Source organism: Erpetoichthys calabaricus, chromosome 2 (genome assembly GCF_900747795.2).
Source record: "Erpetoichthys calabaricus chromosome 2, fErpCal1.3, whole genome shotgun sequence".
Taxonomy (NCBI): Eukaryota; Metazoa; Chordata; class Cladistia; order Polypteriformes; family Polypteridae; genus Erpetoichthys; species Erpetoichthys calabaricus.
Genome location: NC_041395.2, coordinates 310,592,391 through 310,613,230, shown reverse-complemented (window position 1 = coordinate 310,613,230; position 20,840 = coordinate 310,592,391). Strand labels below are relative to the sequence as shown.

The 20,840-nt window shown below is 39.8% G+C and overlaps 2 protein-coding genes across 2 annotated transcripts in view; one reads left to right on the top strand and one right to left on the bottom strand.

Annotated features, from left to right (window-relative positions):
- Positions 1 to 1,405, top strand: part of fbxw4 (F-box and WD repeat domain containing 4) — a 223,638-nt gene extending 222,233 nt beyond the window's left edge. Inside the window, exon 9 of the mRNA XM_028795904.2 lies at positions 210 to 1,405. Within this exon, the coding sequence (XP_028651737.1) occupies positions 210 to 347 (138 nt within the window). The 3' untranslated portion in view covers positions 348 to 1,405. The remainder of the gene's footprint in view (positions 1 to 209) is intronic.
- Positions 1 to 20,840, bottom strand: part of LOC114647247 (cytosolic purine 5'-nucleotidase) — a 1,192,165-nt gene that overhangs the window by 273,156 nt on the left and 898,169 nt on the right. The window lies entirely within an intron of this gene.

The window sequence follows — 20,840 nt, the reverse complement described above, 5'->3', positions numbered from 1 at the left end:
CATCCTTCAATTCCATCTGCAATAAATGTGGTAAGTCAAGAAGTAAAACTTGACACTCCCATTTGGGCATTTGATGATTAGGTCAACAGCTCAATATTAAAAGGCCCTATTAATTTACTTACACTGGGGCATTTTTAGAGAGAATAGAGTAATAAATTAGTAAACAAACGAGCAGCTGTAACTTGATGCATCTCTTGTTGTCCTTGCAGACTTTCTCCCTGTCTTCACCAAAGACGAGCAGTCCGGTCTACTGTCTGCGTTTTAACACCACCCATCTCTATGCTGCCCTTTCATCAACGCTACATGTGCTGGACTTTAAAGGACTGGAATATCAGGGAAGGAAATAAATGAAAGGACAATCTTTGGAAGGCAGCGTACAAGTTAATTGATGCTCACAATGTAAGCTAGTGCTAAAGGAGCCGTCTCTTTTGTAAATTTAATGTTTAAAAGTGAAGTCACAAAAATCTAACTGACTTGGTTAAATTGGTTCAATTCTGATTGGCCTTACATTTGAAAAGTATTGCAAGAATTTGCTTTTACTGGTTACCAAAGTGCCAAGCCTCCCTCTGTCTGTGCCCATGATAATTAACGTGAAACAGGGGTTTGGGTGTAAAGGCCACTCAGGACTTCAGACTTTTTTCAAGCTAAAATCACCAACACGTCGGGGCTTCCACTTGTGCCAAATTACACTTTCTGTCATATAGACATATCACTTGGATACAAAGATATATGAGTTTGAATCGAAACCAACACTATTTCAGAGCAAGTGCCACATACTCATATTGAATAGCATGTTTCACACTTTTAAAAGATATATATTTTTTAAATTTTAATTGTTCACAAAATAAATACCTTGCTATCTTAATACTGTTGTTTTTACCCCAGTATTGAAGTCCCAATATCTTCTTACATTAAGGAAATAAATTTTGGAAACCAGAAGCACTTTTAAACTCAGCAGATATTGCATTAGCTATTAAAATCTGTGAGATTGCTGACCCCGGTGAAACTCTCAGGGTAGAATTAGCTTATTTGTTGTTTGTTCACCATGTAAGTTTGTTTTTTTGGTTTGTAAGAGTTAAGATGGACCACATGAGCCACCTTAGACCGGGTTGTCAACATGTTTTTATTGGCTGTTGTACATACCTGTTTGAGCGAAACAATAGAATAATCAGGCATTTCAGTAAATGAACAAACACCCTGTCCATTTACACGTGACCACCACAGTGCTGATGTATTGTCTCATGGCCAAATGGGTGAAAATTCTGAATACTGCTTTGCCATCAATGGAATAAAAATGTGTGTTTTTTATGTTTCTTGCTGTTGAGTTGCCACTAAATTTGCATTACAAAGAATGTTCTGTTGCTTTTGCTGTAATAAATTATTTCGCTATATTTGTTCCAAAGTATCTTTTGACTTTTGTGTATCATTTTGGGAGGCGTTCACATTGTTTTCATTCTGTGAAAGGCTAAATATGAAGCATGATGGTTTTAATTTTCTCCAGTCTAAGCCCCAAAAATCCACTAGGGGGTACCTTGGTATGCTTGACTGCAGAGTATTGGTAATTCACCGTATTCATTTTTATGTCCTCTGATCCAGTATAACTTAAAAAAAAATGAAGGCAAAAAAGAAGGAAATTGAATGTAAAAAATAAAAACATTTTTTGAGCTGACAAAAAGGTACTGCAACACTTTAAGTCTGTAATGTTTTATTTATGAGTGTAAATGTAATTAACATTTGTAAATAATTATTATGATAATATATCTAATAATACCATACCATTATCTGAGGCTGCATAATCCTGAGCAGTGTATTAGGGGACTGCAGTGTGTTTGTGCCTGCTATCCCATCCTCCACTGACACAGCTGAAGCTCTCCCAGCTCAAGTCTGTTTATCTGGGCGTGAGGTGCCTGGAGTTATATAGGGTAAATAATATATTGTTATTTGGAATATATATGTTTCATATGTGTTCTGTGTCTACAATAATCTGGATAAATGTAAGATTACAGGAAATGCAAGGCAAAAAGTGTTGAACACATAACTAAAACAGAAACTTTTTTCATGTTGTAGTAATAATTGACAAAATGCTGATGTGTATAATGTGTGAAGACTGAAGTCCATATATCAAATAAACACTTTCACAAAAGGTATAACAAAACAAGTGCACTTTTATTCAAGAATATAACTGAAGAAAAAGAAATTGTTCAATTTACGTGTCACTGACCAAATGTGTAAAAACTGAACCTCAACTATCAATCGACATCTGCTTGGCTGGTACAGAGGGAAGAACTGCTGCCTCATAATCAAGAGGGTGGTGGTTTGAACCCGGATTCTCCCCTTTTTCAGTAGTGAGCTGCTATTATTATTACTATTAATAGTATATTATTACTATTATTAGTTTATTATTATTATATAATCTTAATACACAATTCGCCTGCCTCCTCACTCACTCACGTCCGTCCAAAGCCGAATTCGCAGTCGCCTTCTGCGCACGTTCAAAGCCAAATGCGCAGTCGCCTTCTGTGCAGCTGCCCGAAAAACCTTACAAGACCGACATCCAACCCCAACATCGCGGCAGGCAGCAGATTTACGGCCGCAAAAATTCAAAGAGAAAGGCGACTTCGATTAAAGCGCTAGAGGCCTGAAAGGCGATTTCGACTACAGCTCGAGGCCTAATTACGCATTCTGATTTAATTACGCATTCATTCAATACATCTATATCAGGTTTGTGGTGCTTATACTTATTACTATTCCATATTGTACTGGAACATTCATCTTTCAATATTATACTATAGGCCTGGAAAATTCATCAACTAACAGTACAAGCCTGTACAGTAATGAGTAAAGCGGACTACAATCATTACAAAACAACTTCTTCGTTACTTATCATTTGTTCTTCATACACTGCTGACACAAACTCGTGCCCGTTTCATCTTACGTTGTCGAAACGGGCTCTTTGTCTAGTAAAGACATACATTCAATTTGAGTCTGTAACACCCGGTATAAATTTTTTCCAACTGTAAAAGATGAAGGGATATAAGCAGACACACAAATGCTGATGAAACATGTTTTCTTGGTATCTTGTTGTTGCTTGAATTTTTTATTATTCAGTTTTATTCTTCAATAAAAGCACACTTGTTTGGTTATACCTTTGGGAAAGTGTTTATTTTATATTCCAGTAACCACTTGAATGACATCAAATCTGTCTCTGCCTCTCTTGCTAATGCACACACACACACATGCATGAAAATGACATTATTTAAAAATGCTAGGTCATTTTAAATTTTTTTTTTTCTCCCGATCTTGCCCAATCCCCACGTTATGGTGCATGGTACTAGGAATACAGAAGGGTTTCTTCTTTTTGGGCACATACACTGTCAACATGGCACTGCCAAATCTAAACACTAGCGTGGAGAATTGCTTATGTACCAAAATGACTTTAGCTACAGGTGAAAGTCCCATTTTATTTATGGTGCCAAGCAGAGTTGTATTGCGGTGCAGAAGCAGCCTATTTGCCAGCAACACCAACTTGAAGAAGTTGTCTGTTGTTATGGTTTTGCTTTTGTCCAGAAATGGTTCCATAAGCTTTATGACCACAGTCCTGGAAAGTCTTCCTCCCATGGGATGACTGGGAGTGACATTGCACAACTACTTTGTCTCCAAATCTGCCACAATCCAAAACTTTATACCAAATTTTTCAAGCTTGGTTGAGATGCATTTCAAGAAAGGACAACGGACCCTTGGTTGGAAACAGTTGCTCATCAACAGTAATATGTTTCCCCGAGATGTAACTCAAAACACAGTTCTCAATAAAACATTGCCAGATGTTTAAGATCACAGCAGACCTGTTGTTTTTCATACGTTCTGCACGGGTGTCTTTGTTGTCAAAGCGCAAATGCCGCATGATAGTCTGATAGCGGTCACGGGGCATCGTATCTTTGATTGCTGGTACAAATAGTTCTGAGCAGGCATCAACTGTGGTCATCACTGCTCTTGTGAAAAGAATGGAGATAAACGCTATCAACTCAGAGAGGGAGAGGCAAGTTCGTTGTACCACATGAACGTGACGGAGGGAATAAAACTAAATAATAAAAAAACACTAACTTTTACAGGTTGCAAAAATTTACGCTAGGTGTTACAGACTCAAATTAAATTTGTGTTTTTATTATGTAATAGTAATAATAATAATAGCTCACTACTCAAAACTGTGAGAACCTGGGATCAAACCCGTAAACTTTTGCTTTCATGGCAGCAGTGCTTTCCTCTGTAGCAGCCAAGCTCTGTCAATTTGATATTTGGGCTTGGGTTTTTACTCATTGATACCAATATGTAAATTGAATGATTTCCTTTTCTTTGGTTATATTCTTGAATAAAAGTATACTTGTTTTGTTATACCCTTTGTGAAAGTGTTTATTTGATATTTGGACTTCAGTCTGCACACATTATCCACTTCACGTCATCTTTTTGTCAATTATTACTATAACATGAAAAAAGTTTCTGTTTTAGCTATGTGTTCAACATTTCTTGCCTCGCATTTCCTGTCATCCTACATTTATCCAGATCGTTGTAGATACAGAACACACATGAAGTGTATAGTCATATGAAAAAGTTTGGGAACCCCTCTTAATTCTTTGGATTTTTGTTTATCATTGGCTGAGCTTTCAAAGTAGCAACTTCCTTTTAATATATGACATGCCATATGGAAACAGTAGTATTTCAGCAGTGACATTAAGTTTATTGGATTAACAGAAAATATGCAATATGCATCATAACAAAATTAAACAGGTGCATAAATGTGGGCACCCCCAACAGAGATATGACATCAATACTTAGTTGAGCCTCCTTTTTCTAATATAACAGCCTCTAGATGTCTCCTATAGCCTTTGATGAGTGTCTGGATTCTGGATGGAGGTATTTTTGAGAATTCTTCCATACAAAATCTCTCCAGTTCAGTTAAATTTGATGGCTGGCGAGCATGGACAGCCTGCTTCAAATCATCCCATAGATTTTCGATGATATTCAAGTCAGGAGACTGTGACGGCCATTCCAGAACATTGTACTTCTCCCTCTGCATGAATGCCTTTGTAGATTTTGAACTGTGTTTTGGGTCATTGTCATGTTGGAATATCCAACCCCTGCATAACTTCAACTTTGTGACTGATGCTTGAACATTATCCTGAAGAATTTGTTGATACTGGGTTGAATTCATCTGACCCTCGAATTTAACAAGGGCTCCAGTCCCTGAACTAGCCACACAGCCCCACAGCATGATGGAACCTCCACCAAATTTGACAGGAGGTAGCAGGTGTTTTTCTTGGAATGCGGTGTTCTTCTTCCGCCATACAAAGCGCTTTTTGTTATGACCAGATAACTCAGTTTTTGTGTCATCAGTCCAAAGCACTTTGTACCAAAAGGAATCTGACTTGTCTAAATGAGCATTTGCATACAACAAGCGACTCTCTTTGTGGCGTGAGTGCAGAAAGGGCTTCTTTCTCATCACCCTGCCATACAGATGTTCTTTGTGCAAATTGCACTGAATTGTAGAACGATGTACAGATACACCATCTGCAGCAAGATGTTCTTGCAGGTCTTTGGAGGTAATCTGTGGGTTGTCTGTAACCATTCTCACAATCCTGTGCGCTTGCCGCTCCTGTATTTTTCTTGGCCTACCAGACCTGCTGGGTTTAACAGCAACTGTGCCTGTGGCCTTCCATTTCCTGATTCCATTCCTTTCAGTTGAAACTGACAGTTTAAACCTCCGAGACAACTTTTTGTAGCCTTCCTCTAAACCATGAGACTGAACAATCTTTGTTTTCAGATCTTTTGAGAGTTGCTTTGAGGATCCCATGCTGTCACTCTGCAGAGGAGAGTCAAAGGGAAGCACAACTTGCAATTGACCACCTTAAATACCTTCTCTCATGATTGGACAAACCTGTCTATGATGTTCAAGGCTTAACGAGCTAATCCAACCAATTTGGTGTTGTAAGTAATCAGTATTGTGCAGTTACATGCATTCAAATCAGGAAAATTATAAGGGGACCCAAATTTTTGCACAGCCAGTTTTTCACATTTGATTTAATTTCATACAACTAAATACTGCTTCACTAAAAATCTTTGTTCAGAAAACACCCCAGTACTCAGATGTTCTTAGGAAATGAAAGACATACCACTGTTATCTTTTTTGTTAAAAGTCGAGTAAATTATTATGCAGGCTGAGAGGGGTTCCCAAACTTTTTCATATGACTGTATGTATTCCAAATAACGAGATATTAGATTGATTGATAGATAGATAGATAGATAGATAGATAGATAGATAGATAGATAGATAGATAGATAGATAGATAGATAGATAGATAGATAGATAGATAGATAGATAGATAGATAGATAGATAGATAGATAGATAGATACTTTATTAATCCCAAGGGGAATTACCCTCTACAACTGCAGGCACCTCACACCCAGATAAACAGACTTGAGCTAGAAGAACTTAAATTGTGTTGGCAGTGGATGGTACAGCAGGCTGCTTGTGCTGATCGACACATTTGCAAAACAAAGACACTGGTGAAGAGGTGTGAAGGAATTTAAGGTGGCCCAACATTACAAATTTTTTCGTAGGCTCCAGGGATTCTAGTGTTAAAAACTTGTAATTATTTACAAATGTCACTGGTGTTCTTTTCCCCCAAGGGCGTAGTACACTAGTACTGGAATCTTAAAGCAATGATTGATTCTGGTATCATCAAGTGCTTTTTGTCTAATGATTGATTGCAATTTCAGCTTTCTACAGTATTCATGTCAAACACTATGTAAAATAAATGTATTTTTTATAGTAATACAGCATAATAGGAAAAATTATGTGCAAAGATACAATTAAAATCAGAATGGAAATAATCTTAACATTTTCAGTGTAAAAACAAAAAATGAAGGTTTTTGCCTTTTGTAAGCTGAAAAAGTTACTGTAAGTTTGTGCTGCCATTATTTACCAGTATATGCAGTATAAATGCCAACTTCCAGTGGCACTCTCCCTTACAGTTAGATTATAGCAGTACATATCTGACATGATTCTATATATTATATTTCATCTGCATCTTGGATTGCTGCTGTTACTACGAAAAGACACTGTCAAAGAAGATGGTTTGTTGCCTGGGAAAAACATTTTGGGTCTGCTACTATTATGAAGAAGATTTTCTTGCACTAATTTTGTATGGAAATGCAAATACAGTAAATCACTCCTAATAAATCGCTATGAAGAAAGATATAGGCAAAACATGGCGTTGACACTGGCATTCTGTCTTGGGAGACCCTGGCAGTACCTCAGATTGCTTCTCAAATCTCATGCTAGGATCATCTCCTGATTGGCTAAAAAATCTATAAGCTAAAACAAGACCTTTCAGTGGCGGATAACGACATAAATGAACATGGCGAGAGCCAAACCAACAACGTGTTTCATTCGCAGGAGGAACTGCTGAACGAACACACAAGTCTCATGTCATTGAACACTCAGACTGCTTGCTTTTATGTGAAATTTGAATTGTCTTTATATCAGTGACATCGGGTGGAGATTCCTTTCTGTCTGGAACACACAGGCATTGTACAGTATCCACAGGCTGTAGGCTTGTAAGTGACGCAGAACCTGCAAAAATGGTTATGCCCAAACAGAAGCACTGCGTTAGACACATTAGCCAGACGTAAGGCAGAAGTATCAGCCTGGTCATGGCTGGACTACTGCAACTCTCTGCCAGCAAAAGCACCAGCATGGATCACCAAGCCGCTGCAAATGATTCAAAATGCAGCAGCACGCCTGGTGTTCAACCAGTCAAGGCAGGCACATGTCACTCCTCTCTTCAAATCACTACATTGGCTCCTTGAAGTGGCACATTGAGATCAAATCCTTGATACTTGCCTACAGAGTAGTCTGTGAGACAGCACCTATATATATATATAGAGAGAGAGAGAGACAGAGACAGAGACAGAGACACACACTTGTGAGCTCCTGTGCTCCTTCTCAACCGCTCTGGTCTGCTGATGAGTGGCATCTGGTAATGACACCTCTGTGCCACATCAAATCTCAATCCAGACTCTTCGAATGTGTAGCTCTTAGCTGGTGAAATGAGCTGCCCACCTCCATATTAATTTCTGACTCCCTCAATGTGTTCAAGAAGTATTTGAAGTTTGTTTGGTGAATTTTTGTGTAAGTGATATTAGCTGTTATGTTTTGTAAATCTGAATTGTAACAAGCTCTTACATTTTGTTTCAATCTTTTCACTAGTAACAGTTGTTCCCAAACAGCCCCCAGAATGATGTTACCCAATTAAGCTGACCTCTTTTGTAAGTCACTTTGGATAAAAGCATCAGCTAAGTAAATAAATGTAAATGTGCTTTTTTGCAAAGATAGAAATAGGCCCTTGAAAAAAGTCACCAAGCAGCATAAAAGACAACATTATTTGGGAGACTTGCAGATCTTCATTTTTTTGTGAATAGTTATCGAAGAATTTGTACGACTTGTTTTCATCAAAAACGTTTGTAGGTTCTTAAAGGGCACAAGTTTCCTCCCTTTTAAATGAGGGAGTGGCACTGTGGTGGGTACAGCCAGGTTAGGACCTGGTATAATTCTGAAGGATTTCCTGGATCTGTCGATGTATGAAGGCAAAAACATTCCTGTATTAAGGGCAAAAATGTCATGGCAGGCACACACACGATGTTCTGACACTGATGCAAGTGAACTGATCATAAACAAGTTGGGAGGGAAATGACATATGATAGTTTTTGGCTAACTCACTTATTTAATGAAACTTTGCTTTCTAAGTTTAGTTATTTGGAAAATTTCTGAAAATTGGATGAATTCTGAAGTAAGGGTTCTCCTTTCAATCCAAGCCATCTGTCAGTTCCAGTTACCATGAGCCACCAGCCTGAACCATCCATGTTTACAGAGACAGCTTTCTACAAGCAACGGGAGTGTGGTGCTCATTGGGTGGAAACGTAACCTTGGGCAGCATCCAAAGAAGGTAAAAAGGCAATGGCACAACTCATTACAGCTTTGCTGCTTCATGTTTGTCTTTGCTTTTTAGTTTGGTATCCTTAGTATAGTGTTGTGATGTGAGATTTTGTATATAACTTGATAAATATCTTGTATGTCTTTATTTGTAAATTAGGCAAAGCAATGTAATTTAGTGTTATATTAGTGAGTAGCATTCATGTTTACCCCCCTTAGGAATGGGTCTCTTTGAATTTTACGACAGAGATGGGTGGGTGGGTTGGATGGTGTTCTTTAAACCAGTTTGGCGAGTATTTCTCTGCTAAAGTCTTTCAACCCCCTCAAGGAAGCCAGGTTACCTTAACATGTGGTTTGGGGGCAGGTGTTAAGATGTTGTATCCCCCCATTGGTCTGAGGTATGGCTGTTTTGAATTGGCTTGTCTCGGAGGCCTTTAAGTACTGCAACGCCCTATTGGCTGTAGGGGTTGGACAGAGAATCTATAAATTTACTTGCTTAACCTCACACTATCTCTCTTACTAACCAACATATGATGAATAAGCATCTCTCTTACTAACATCTGATGAAGAAGACAACACAGTGAAGAGCACAGCTCGGTAGCCATATTGAACAGGCTTGCGGCCTGTTCTGAAGAAAGCTGAGCACCAATGATGCCTTAACTAGAGACATTTTAAATAACTACAAGTCTGTGTGCCGCCTGAAACTACACATCACCATTTAATCAGGTTGTATGGTTGCCAATATTCAAATGTACTTTGCATATTGTTATTATTTATGAATATTATCAATAATACATTATTTTATGTGTAACTTAACTCCTGCTTGTCTTTTTACTACACCTAATTGCCTATAGATGTAGAAGGGAAGGTGGGGATAAGTTATATACTATAATACCTTATAAACAGTGGTAAGTCTGTGGGATTTGAGGCGTTCTGACAGAGGCTACATATTAATAATACAAAGGGGAAAGTAGAGCAATATATTACAGAATCAGAATCAGCTTTATTGGCCAAGTATATGTACACATACAAGGAATTGGACTCCGGTTTTTCCTAGTATTGTCCCTGATGCTGTGAGATTGACTTAAGTGTTCATGAGAGTGATGGCCTGAGGAAAGAAACTGTTCACATGTCTGGTAGTTTTGGCGTACAGTGCTCTGTAGTGCCTACCAGAGGGAAGAAGTTGAAAAAGGTTGTAACCAGGGTGTTACTCTACCAAGATAAAACATATAGCTTATGTATAGATAAGTCGCAAAAGTCGTTGGGAGTAGAGTACATTATGCAAAAGTAAGCAGAAAACTCAGTCATTGCTGTCCACTGCCCTGTTGTAATTTAAACAAAAACAAAACCAACAAGTTTATGGTAATACATTTTTTGCACATTTCACAACATCATTCCACTTACCTGGGAAGTTCCCAGGTTCTTCTGACGTGTCAGTAAATTCCAGAGACCACTAACCAGGGAATAATCCAGGTTGAATATTCCATCTTGGTCAGATGCAGTTGGCCCTCTTCTCTCTCAAGACAGTAATAGATACCTTTGCATGAAGTGTCCAGTTTTTTTTTTGACAATCTGTCACACAGAGTACATTTCATTCTGCACAAAAACAATAAACTGACATCCTTCTTGAGAACTTTTTCTTTCATTCTGGTCATTTCTGAACCCAGAACTGAACGTTGGGAATGCTGGGACCTTGCAATCTAAGTATAGAGAATAACAGGTTTCAGTGGTGTTAATGCAATTCCAAAGGTTTCTCTAATAACCAATTAGATTGTAAACGTGACTAATTAAGGACAAGCCAAGGGAGTTTTTCCATCAGGACGATGAAGGAATTGCTGTTGAAAATGGGACTTGGCAGCCATATATGTGTCATTTCAAGCAGTAATAGTCATTATACACATTAGTAATGTCTTGGTTGCATTTTTAAATCAATTTAATAGTATCTTGATAAAGAAGGTATCGTTTTCTATCTAGAACATGAACATTTGTGGGTGTGCAAACTTTTTACTGCTACTGTGTTATGTATGTATGTATGTATTGTGAGGGCCAGCTGGGATTATTACCCGGCCGGGACACCTCCTTAATGGAAGGAGAGGGGGAGATGGCTTATGTAGGGCGCTACACTACCTGAGCAGCTTAAACCCCGGGGGATTGCAACGGCGCCTCGGATTCCCACAGGGCTGTATGGGAATTGGTATTTGTTGGCTCAGCCCTGTTGGGTTCAGGGGATGCCGCCAGGGCTCCCACCTTACCCAGAAGTTTTCCCAGGCCACAGTTAGGTGACACCAGAAGTACTTCCTGGATTCTGAATATAAGTAGCTGCCTGCCTGCATTCAGAAAGCCAGTGTCGGGAGGAAGAGGGACAAAGCTTGCCAGGAGGAAAGTGAGAGGGAAGAAGTGCTTTGTGCTATAATCTCGAGCTATACTGGGCTTGGTGCTGGTGGGAAACGGGTGGAAAACATTGTAGCAGTGCTACCAATGGGAGAACTTCACTTCCCAGCAGCCCAAGAGGGTTACCCACATAAGATGACAGGAACGGAGGTAGGGGCTGCTGGGGACTAAAGAGATTTAAAGTTTAAAATGAAGGCCCGACGGAGCAAAAGAGAGATCGGTGTTTTGTGTATCCTGTCCACCGTGTTGTGTGAAAAGTCGATTGTGCCCTGGATCGTTTCACGTTAGATGACTGGAGTGTCTCGTGCCTGCCTGTTGTGTTATATGGTGGATTAATTGTCGTCCGTCTTCAAAAGGGGCACTCCTGGAAACTGACTACCGGTAGGACTGTTTCATTCATTTTGTACAGAAGCTGTTCTCGGGATTCTCATCTTCCCACCATATCATTTCCCCTGCTCTTGCTGTGCCGGACTGTATAAGGACATTGTCTTGAGTGGTTATTGCTGTGGTTTGTTTGTGTTTATTGTACATCGCTGTAAGGGGACTGGTGTGGGATTATTTAGTGTGTAGTTATATTTCGTTTATGAGTGGTTAATACAGTCTTTATTTGTTTTATTACCTGTTGTTTTTTTGTCTCTGCTTGTGAGTGTGTGTGGGTCGGCCAAGGCTGGGTGCGTCCCTGGAATCTGCACCAAAAAAATAAATAAATCACTGTCTCTTCGACGCTGTGAATGTTAGCGGCACTGGACTGCTACCATGTTTCCCTGTTGTGTCAGGTGTTGAGGGCGCTGGTGTGCCACTTGGTACCCACAGTATGGATTTATAATTATAAGTAAAAGTTCAACTTTGGTGAATTATCTTAATGTCACGCTGAAAAAAATGAGAGAAATCCAGCCTTTCACTGAAGTAAATTTAATAATAATAATAATTCATTACAAATTTATTAGAATGCGAGAAATCTGACAAACAATAAATAGAAGAGCATTCATTCCATCGAGCTCGTTTGTTTAGCTAATACTGTAGCTAAGCTGTCCCAGTATCTCATCGAGATTCTTCATAAAGGTTGTTGAGGTTTCTGCTTCAACTCCATGTCTTGGTTGTTTGTTCCAAAGTCCCACAACTCTTTGCATAAAGAAGTGTGTCCTGTGTTCAGTTTTAAATGCACTTCCCCTTAATTTTCACTGATGTCTTCAAGTGGGTGTTTCACCCTTAAGCTGAATGAATGCTGCTAGATCGGCTTTATAAACGCCTTTGAGGATTTTAAATAACTGGCTTAGGTTCCCTCACAGTCTCCTTTGCTTGAGACTAAACAGGTGTAATTCTCTGAGTTTGACACAGTAGGACATGTCCTTAAACCCTGGGGTGCACTTGATTGCTCTCCCCTGTGCAGCTTCAAGTGTTGCTGTGTCTTTCTTGCACTGTGGTTACCGGAACTGCACTCCAGATGCGGCCTTACTAGTGCATTATATAGTTTGAGCATAACGTCCCTTGACTTATTAATTCAACAGTTTTACGATATAACCTAACATTTTATTTGCCTTCTTAGTCACTTTCTCACAATGCTTACACAATGAAAGTGTTGTGTCAACAGGAACCCCATAATCCTTATCAGAGGTGACTTCCTCTATGACAGTGTCTCCCATCTTGTATTTATAATTTGCTCACGTGTACCAGTTTGTACTTTCCTCCATTAAACCACAGTTTCCAAGTGTCCATCCACTTCTGAAGTTTGTCCAGGTCTCTTTGAATTCTTTTTGCTGCCTGCTCAGCGCCTGCCATCACTCCAATTTTAGTGTTGTCTGTGAATTTCACAAGTTTATTAACTGAACCAGAATCAATGTCATTAATGTCAGTCAGAAAAACCAATTGTCCAAGGACAGACCACTGAGGGACTCCATGTTGACCTCATGTCATATGGCTCCTTCTTCTCTAATCTGCACTCTTTGTCTCCTGCTGGCTAACCAACTTGAGATCCAGGGTTGTAGGTTACCTCTGATGCCAACATCTTTTAGTTTCAGAATTAATCTCTGGTGTTGGACAACTGAGTCAAAGGAGTTTTTTTTCCAAAGTCTACGTAAATGATGATGTTTGCTTTTTCTGTCAACTATTCTGGTTGCTTCTTCAAAAAAAAAATTAAAGGCTTGGTTTGGCAGGCCCTTCCTCTTATAAACCCATGCTGGCTGTTATTTAGTATATTATTTTCATTTAGGTAGTTTTCTTATTTATTTCATATTATAGTTTCCATAATTTTGCATGACACAAAAGTAGGAGTTATATGTCTCTAATTACTAGAATCCATTTTGTCTCCCTTCTTGAAGACTGGGGTCACATTTGTAATTTTGTCTTCAGGTTCTTTTCTTGTCTGAAGTGACTGCTCAGATATGCCTAATAAGGATTTAGAGACGATGTCTTTCATTTCTTTCAATACAATTGGTAAAATCCCATCAGGTCCAGCGGTTTTATTAGTCTTCAACATATTGAGGGCTTGAAGTACACCTGACTCCGAGAACTCCGAGTTTGTTTGTACTTTTCCACTTGTTTCTTCCTTTAAAAATACTTGGGTGTTCTATTTACAGTAATCCCTCCTCCATCGCGGGGGTTGCGTTCCAGAGCCACCCGCGAAATAACAAAATCCGCGAAGTAGAAACCATATGTTTATATGGTTATTTTTATATTGTCATGCTTGGGTCACAGATTTGCGCAGAAACACAGGAGGTTGTAGAGAGACAGGAACGTTATTCAAACACTGCAAACAAACATTTGTCTCTTTTTCAAAAGTTTAAACTGTGCTCCATGACAAGACAGAGATGACAGTTCCCTCTCACAATTAAAAATGCAAACATATCTTCCTCTTCAAAGGAGTGCGCGTCAGGAGCATATAAAGTCACAGAGATAGAGAAAAGCAAACAAATCAATAGGGCTGTTTGGCTTAAGTATGCGAAGCACCGCGGCACAAAGCTGTTGAAGGCAGCAGCTCACACCCCCTCCGTCAGGAGCAGACAAAGAAAGAGAGAGAGAGAGAGTTTGTTTTTCAAGCAAAAATCAATACGTGCCCTTCGAGCTTTTAAGTATGCGAAGCACCGTGCAGCATGTCGTTTCAGGAAGCAGCTGCACAAAAGATAGCAACGTGAAGATAATCTTTCAGCATTTTTAGACGAGCGTCTGTATCGTCTAGGTGTGCGAACAGGCACACTCAATCCCCCTACGTCAGGATCTGAGAAAGTCAGCGCAAGAGAGAGAGAAAAGTAATAATAATAATAATAATAATAATTCATTACATTTAAAAGTAAGTTGGGTAGCTTCTCAGCCATCTGCCAATAACGTCCCTTGTATGAAATCAACTGGGCAAACCAACTGAGGAAGCATGTACCAGAAATTAAAAGACCCATTGTCCTCAGAAATCCGAGAACCAGCAAAAAATCCGCGATATATATTTAAGTATGCTTACATATAAAATCGCGATGGAGTGAAGCCGCGAAAGGCAAAGCGCGATATAGCGAGGGATTACTGTATTCAATTCATTTACTATTTCCTTATCATTTTCAGCAGTTTCTCCATTTGTGTCCCTAAGGTTCCTTAAATTCTATAATCTTTGTTTTTTTTCTGGAGTAGTACTGAAAAAATTGCTTACTGTTTGTCTTGGCATCTCTAGCAATTTTTATTTTGGATTCTCTTTTTGATGTTTCAAATGCTATTTTTGTGTTGATTTGAACATATGTTTTGAAATATTGTCCTGCTGCAAGATCCAATGATGACTCAATTTTAGCTGCTTGACAGAGGCAGGCAGATTTAAATTTACAATCACCTGGTATTTCATGAAGTCCATGATGCCACATACCCTAAGGGCTCATTTATACTTCATGCTCAGAATGCGTACGCGCCCACATCATGGCTGCCACGTGTTCTCAGCGTTCATTTGATGCGTCCTCTGAGCAAGTCCTCAGAAATTAACACGACGCATGCGCGAGTTGCAGTACCAGCAAAAAGTCGGGGGGCACAGTGTGCTAAAAGTTGGAATGTGACGTCAGAGTCTCCGTTTATTATCTACGTAGCTTAGCAGGTTCCTATCAATTATGGAGAATCCACTGCATCCACTAAACAGTATCATCTCCAGACAGAAGAGCAGCTTCAGCGACAGACTGCTGTCACTGTCCTGCTCCACTGACAGACTGAGGAGATCGTTCCTTCCCCAAAAAATGGGACTCTTCAATTCCACCTGGGGGGGGTAAAACGTTAACATAATACAAAGTTAATGTCAGTTTTTACCTGCATTTTTATTACTCTTTAATTTAATATTGTTTTTTGTATCAGTATGCTGCTGCTGGAGTATGTGAATTTCCCCTTGGGATTAATAAAGTATCTATCTATCTATCTACGTGTGACAGAAAGCCGCTTTGCAGATCCTACGAGATCGATGTGCGCGCTTCAATGTTTGGTGAATGGTTCGATGTGGTGAAGCAAAATGCCGACATACAAATGCATTCGTGGTGCTTTTATATTCAAGCGACGCATATTCCCGATTGTAATGACACGATACATTTTAAAAGTCTCACATACCATCTTATGTGCCATCTTTTTTTTCTCGGGTTTCCTCCTGACCTGACAGCAGCGGCAAACAGCAATAGATCACCACACAGAACACATTAAATGTATGATATTCCAACTCTCTGCACATTTAGAATCCTAAGATTTATACTTGATATCACTTTCATGATGAAATGCATTAAAGTATGTATGTTATATTTTACAGATAAATTGTTAATTTCGTTTAAATAATGAATACTGTTAATAATTACACACATAGGGGTGACACGGTGGTGGAGCGGTAGCACTGCTGTCTCGCAGGGAGTCACGTTGCTGGTATTCCCTGTCTGGAGTTTACATGTTTTCCTGCTGGGTTTCCACAGTAGGCGCCGGTTTCCCTCCAAAGATATGCAGATTTGGTGACACTAAAATGATGCCAGCGTGTATTTGTGTGCTTGTATTCACCTTGCAATAAGCTGATGCCCTGTCTAGGGATTGTTTCTACCTCGTGCCCAATGCTTGCTAGAATGGACACATCCCTGGATTGATGGATTTAATCATTAAACATCTTTTTCAGAGATACTGTGGTAAGGTGTCATCAGAATTTAATGGATGTTCCAGGCAATTCACAACACAGTGAAGCCGAACCTGTTCTCACCGTGATGATAACTCGCACTGCCACCTGCTGGATTCCTCCAGATTTACGTAAAGTATGCACGCAAGTATAAACAGTAAAATGCTTGCGTAGCAGGAGCGTCCGCTGGAGCATGCATCACATCGCGTGAAGTATAAACCCGGCCTAATAAGGTTCCCAGGGCCTTTAGAGGAAAAACAATGCCAGAAAATCACAGACTGTCCACCATACTTGACATTGGAGATCAGGTTCTTTTTGCTATAGTCGTCCTTCTTGTTATGCCTATCCCACCTTGAGTGTCTCTTGCCAAAAAAACTCAAATTTTTCCCTTTGTCTGACCATAGAGAATGTAGTTCCAGTAGCATTTTTTTAATAGAAATTCTTTGACTTGTGAAGGTCAACACACTTTTCTCTCATTTGAATTGTGGTTCTATTATCTTTCTCATGTGGATGAATGAATACGGGAATTTGGCCTCAGTGAAACAGGAAGTAATGGGATTACTGCATGAGACTTCCTATACACTCTGATCAACTTAAAAAAGTATAAATGGGAAAAATGCTTCAGTTATGCTTAATATTTATAAGAATTTTTTGGGGTGCCAATAATCATGTGGTTATGTTAAACATAATCATTATTGATGGATTCTTTTTATTTCAGAATAAATGTACTTCACTTGAAGGCTGGATTTTCCTCATATATATATATATATATATAAATAAAAAAAATTATCAATTCCTTCATCCTCCAGGAATTGTCTGCATATTCTTGCCACATGAGGCCGGGCATCAGGAGGAACCCAGAACCAACTGCATCAGCACAGGGTCTGACAATGGGTCCAAGGATTTCATCCAATACCTAATGGCAGTCAAGGTGCCATTGTCTAGCCTGTTGAATGATGTTATAGGCACCACAATGTTCTCCACAGCTTCTCCAGACCCTTTCACGTCTGTCACATGTGCCCAGGGTGAACCTGCTCTCATCTGTGGACCTGCCAATTCTGGTATTCTATGGCAAATGCCAATTGAGCTCCACGATGCCGGGCAATGAGCACTGGGCCCACTAGAGGACGTCGGGCCCTCAGGCCATCCTCATGAAGTCTGTTTCTGCTTGTTTGGTCAGAGACATTCACACCAGTGGCCTGCTGGAGGTCATGTTGTAGGCTCTGGCAGTGTTCATCCTGTTCCTCCTTGCCCAAAGGAGCAGATGCTGGTCCTGCTGATGGGTTAAGGACCTTCTATGGCCCTGTCCAGCTTTCCTAGAGTAACTGTCTGTCTCCTGGAATCTCCTCCATGCCCTTGAGACTGTGCTGCGGGGACAGCAAACCTTCTGGCAATGGCAAGTATTGATGTGCCATCCTGGAGGAGTTGGACTACTTGTGCTAGCTCTGTAGAGTCCAGGTATTGCCTCATGCTACAGTAGTGACACTGACCGTAGCCAAATGCAAAACTAGTGAGAAAACAGATGAGGAGGGAAAAATGTCTGTGGCCTCCACCTGTTACATCATTCCTGTTTTGGGGGTCATCTCATTGTTGCTCCTCTATTGCACCGATTGTTAATTTCATTAACACCAAAGCAGCTAAAACTGATTAACAAGCCCCTCTGCTACTTAACTGACCAGATCAATAGCCCAGAAGTTTCACTGATTTGATGCTATACTCTGATTAAAAAGTGTTCCTTTATTTTTTTTAGCAATATATACAGTATCTATATATATATATATATATATATATATATATATATATATATATATATATATACACACACACACACACACACGTGTGTGTGTGTGTGTGTGAGATTTTTGAGACCCCCCGAACTGCACTGTGTGCCATTACAAGTTCACACCCTTCCTGCATAACGCGTCTGTCGCCTGCTAGTTGATGTGGGGAACATTTAAAACCGGCCGCTGACCTGGCCTTGCACTCACTTTCTGTCTCCGCACTTGTGCAGGAAGGCTATCTGTTCTTTTGATCTAAGGAGGGCACAAAAGCAGGACAACATCATTGTCACTGCTTGCATCCTGTATGTGTCTAAGTGACATCATCCATTTGGATAAATGCTTTGATAAAGTTTCTGTCTTGACCACAATAAAGCTATTTTTTTTTTTTTTTTGAGAAACCTGGACTCGCCTCCTTTTCTTGTGCAAGTTTGTGACCCACACATAACTATATATTTTATATAATATATACAGTACTGTGCAAAAGTTTTAGGCAGGTGTGAAAAAATGCTGTAAACAAAGAATGCTGTCAGAAATATAAATAATGATTGTTTATTGTTATCAATTTACAAAATGCAAAGTGAGTGAACAAAAGAAAAATCTAAATCAAATCAATATTTGGTGTTACTACCTTTTGCCTTCAAACCAGCATCAATTCTTACAGGTACACTTGCACAAAGTCAGGGATTTTGTAGGATTCTAGTCCGGTGTCTGATCAACCAATTCTACCAAACAGGTGCTAATGATTATCAATGTCACACGTAGGTTGAAACACAGTCATTAACTGAAACAGAAACAGCTGTGTAGGAGGCTTAAAACTGGGTGAGGAACAGCCATACTCTGCTACCAAGGTGAGGTTGTGGAAGACAGTTTCATGTCATGGCAAGATTGAGCACAGCAACAAGACACAAGGTAGTTATACTGCATCAGCAAGGTCTCTCGCAGACAAAGATTTCAAAGCAGACTGGGGTTTCAAGATGTGCTGTTCAAGCTCTTTTGAGGAAGCACAAAGAAACGGACAACGTTGAGGATTGTAGACGCAGTGGTCGGCCAAGGAAACTTAGTGCAGCAGATGAAAGACACATCAAGCTTATTACCCTTCGAAATCGGAAGATGTCCAGCAGTGCCATCAGCTCAGAACTGGCAGAAACCAGTGGGACCCAGGTACACCCATCTACTGTCCGGAGAAGTCTGGCCAGAAGTGGTCTTCATGGAGGAGTTGCAGCCAAAAAGCCATACCTCCGACATGGAAACAAGGCCAAGCGACTCAAGTATGCATGAAAACATAGGAACTGGGGTGCAGAAAAATGGCAGCAGGTGCTCTGGACTGATGAGTCAAAATTTGAAATATTTGGCTGTAGCAGAAGGCAGTTTGTTCGTCGAAGGGCTGGAGAGCAGTACAATAATGAGTGTCTGCAGGCAACAGTAAAGCATGGTGGAGGTTCCTTGAACGTTTGGGGCTGCATTTCTGCAAATGGAGTTGGAGATTTGGTCAGGATTAATGGTGTTCTCAATGCTGAGAAATACAGGCAGATACTTATCCATCATGCAATACCATCAGGGAGGCGTATGATTGGCCCCAAATTTATTCTGCAGCAGGACAACGAACCCAAACATACAGCCAAAGTCATTAAGAACTATCTTCAGCGTAAAGAAGAACAAGAAGTCCTGGAAGTGATGGTATGGCCCCCACAGAGCCCTGATCTCAACATCATCGAGTGTGTCTAGGATTACATGAAGAGGCAGAAGGATGTGAGGAAGCCTACATCCACAGAAGATCTGTGGTTAGTTCTCCAAGATGTTTGGAACAACCTACCAGCCGAATTCCTTCAAAAAGTGTGTGCAAGTGTACCTAGAAGAACTGATGCTGTTTTGAAGGCGAAGGGTGGTCACACCAAATATTGATTTGATTTAGATTTCTCTTTTGTTCATTCACTGCATTTTGTAGATTGATGAAAATAAATGATTAACACTTCCATTTTTGAAAGCATTCTTTGTTTACAGCATTTTTTCACACCTGCCTAAAACTTTTGCACAGTACTGTATATATATAATTTTTTTTTAACCTTGAACTACTTTTGGGGATTAGCTATATTTCATTTTTTATCACTAAAACAGCTGTTCTGACAGCAAGTTTTAGGAGATGTCAGCCCACCATAGCATACTCATGGCCTGGAGTAGCCAATCCACTTCCTAATCTGCTTAGCCATTCTGGTGTCACTGACAGCACTGAACTCGAGGGTCATCCATCACAATACCTGGTCTCACACACACACACACACACACTCTACTGTACATTATCCTAACATACTTAAAAATGTCCACTTAACATCTCCACCTCCATAAAGCCAAAACTCGAGGTACCCTAAAAAGCCCCCCAAAAAAAAGTACACAACACCCATGTCTGACATAGTGTGACCCTTGTCTTCTAGAGTGCTAGCAGTGGCACTAAATTGTACTTTTCTAGAAAAAAATGAACAAAAAATGTGAACAGTCTTTGATGCTGTAAGCATATGGTACATTGTGTTGGCTATCTTTTTTGACAATAACTACATGTGCTGTTTTTCTCCCACACCGTATCTGTGT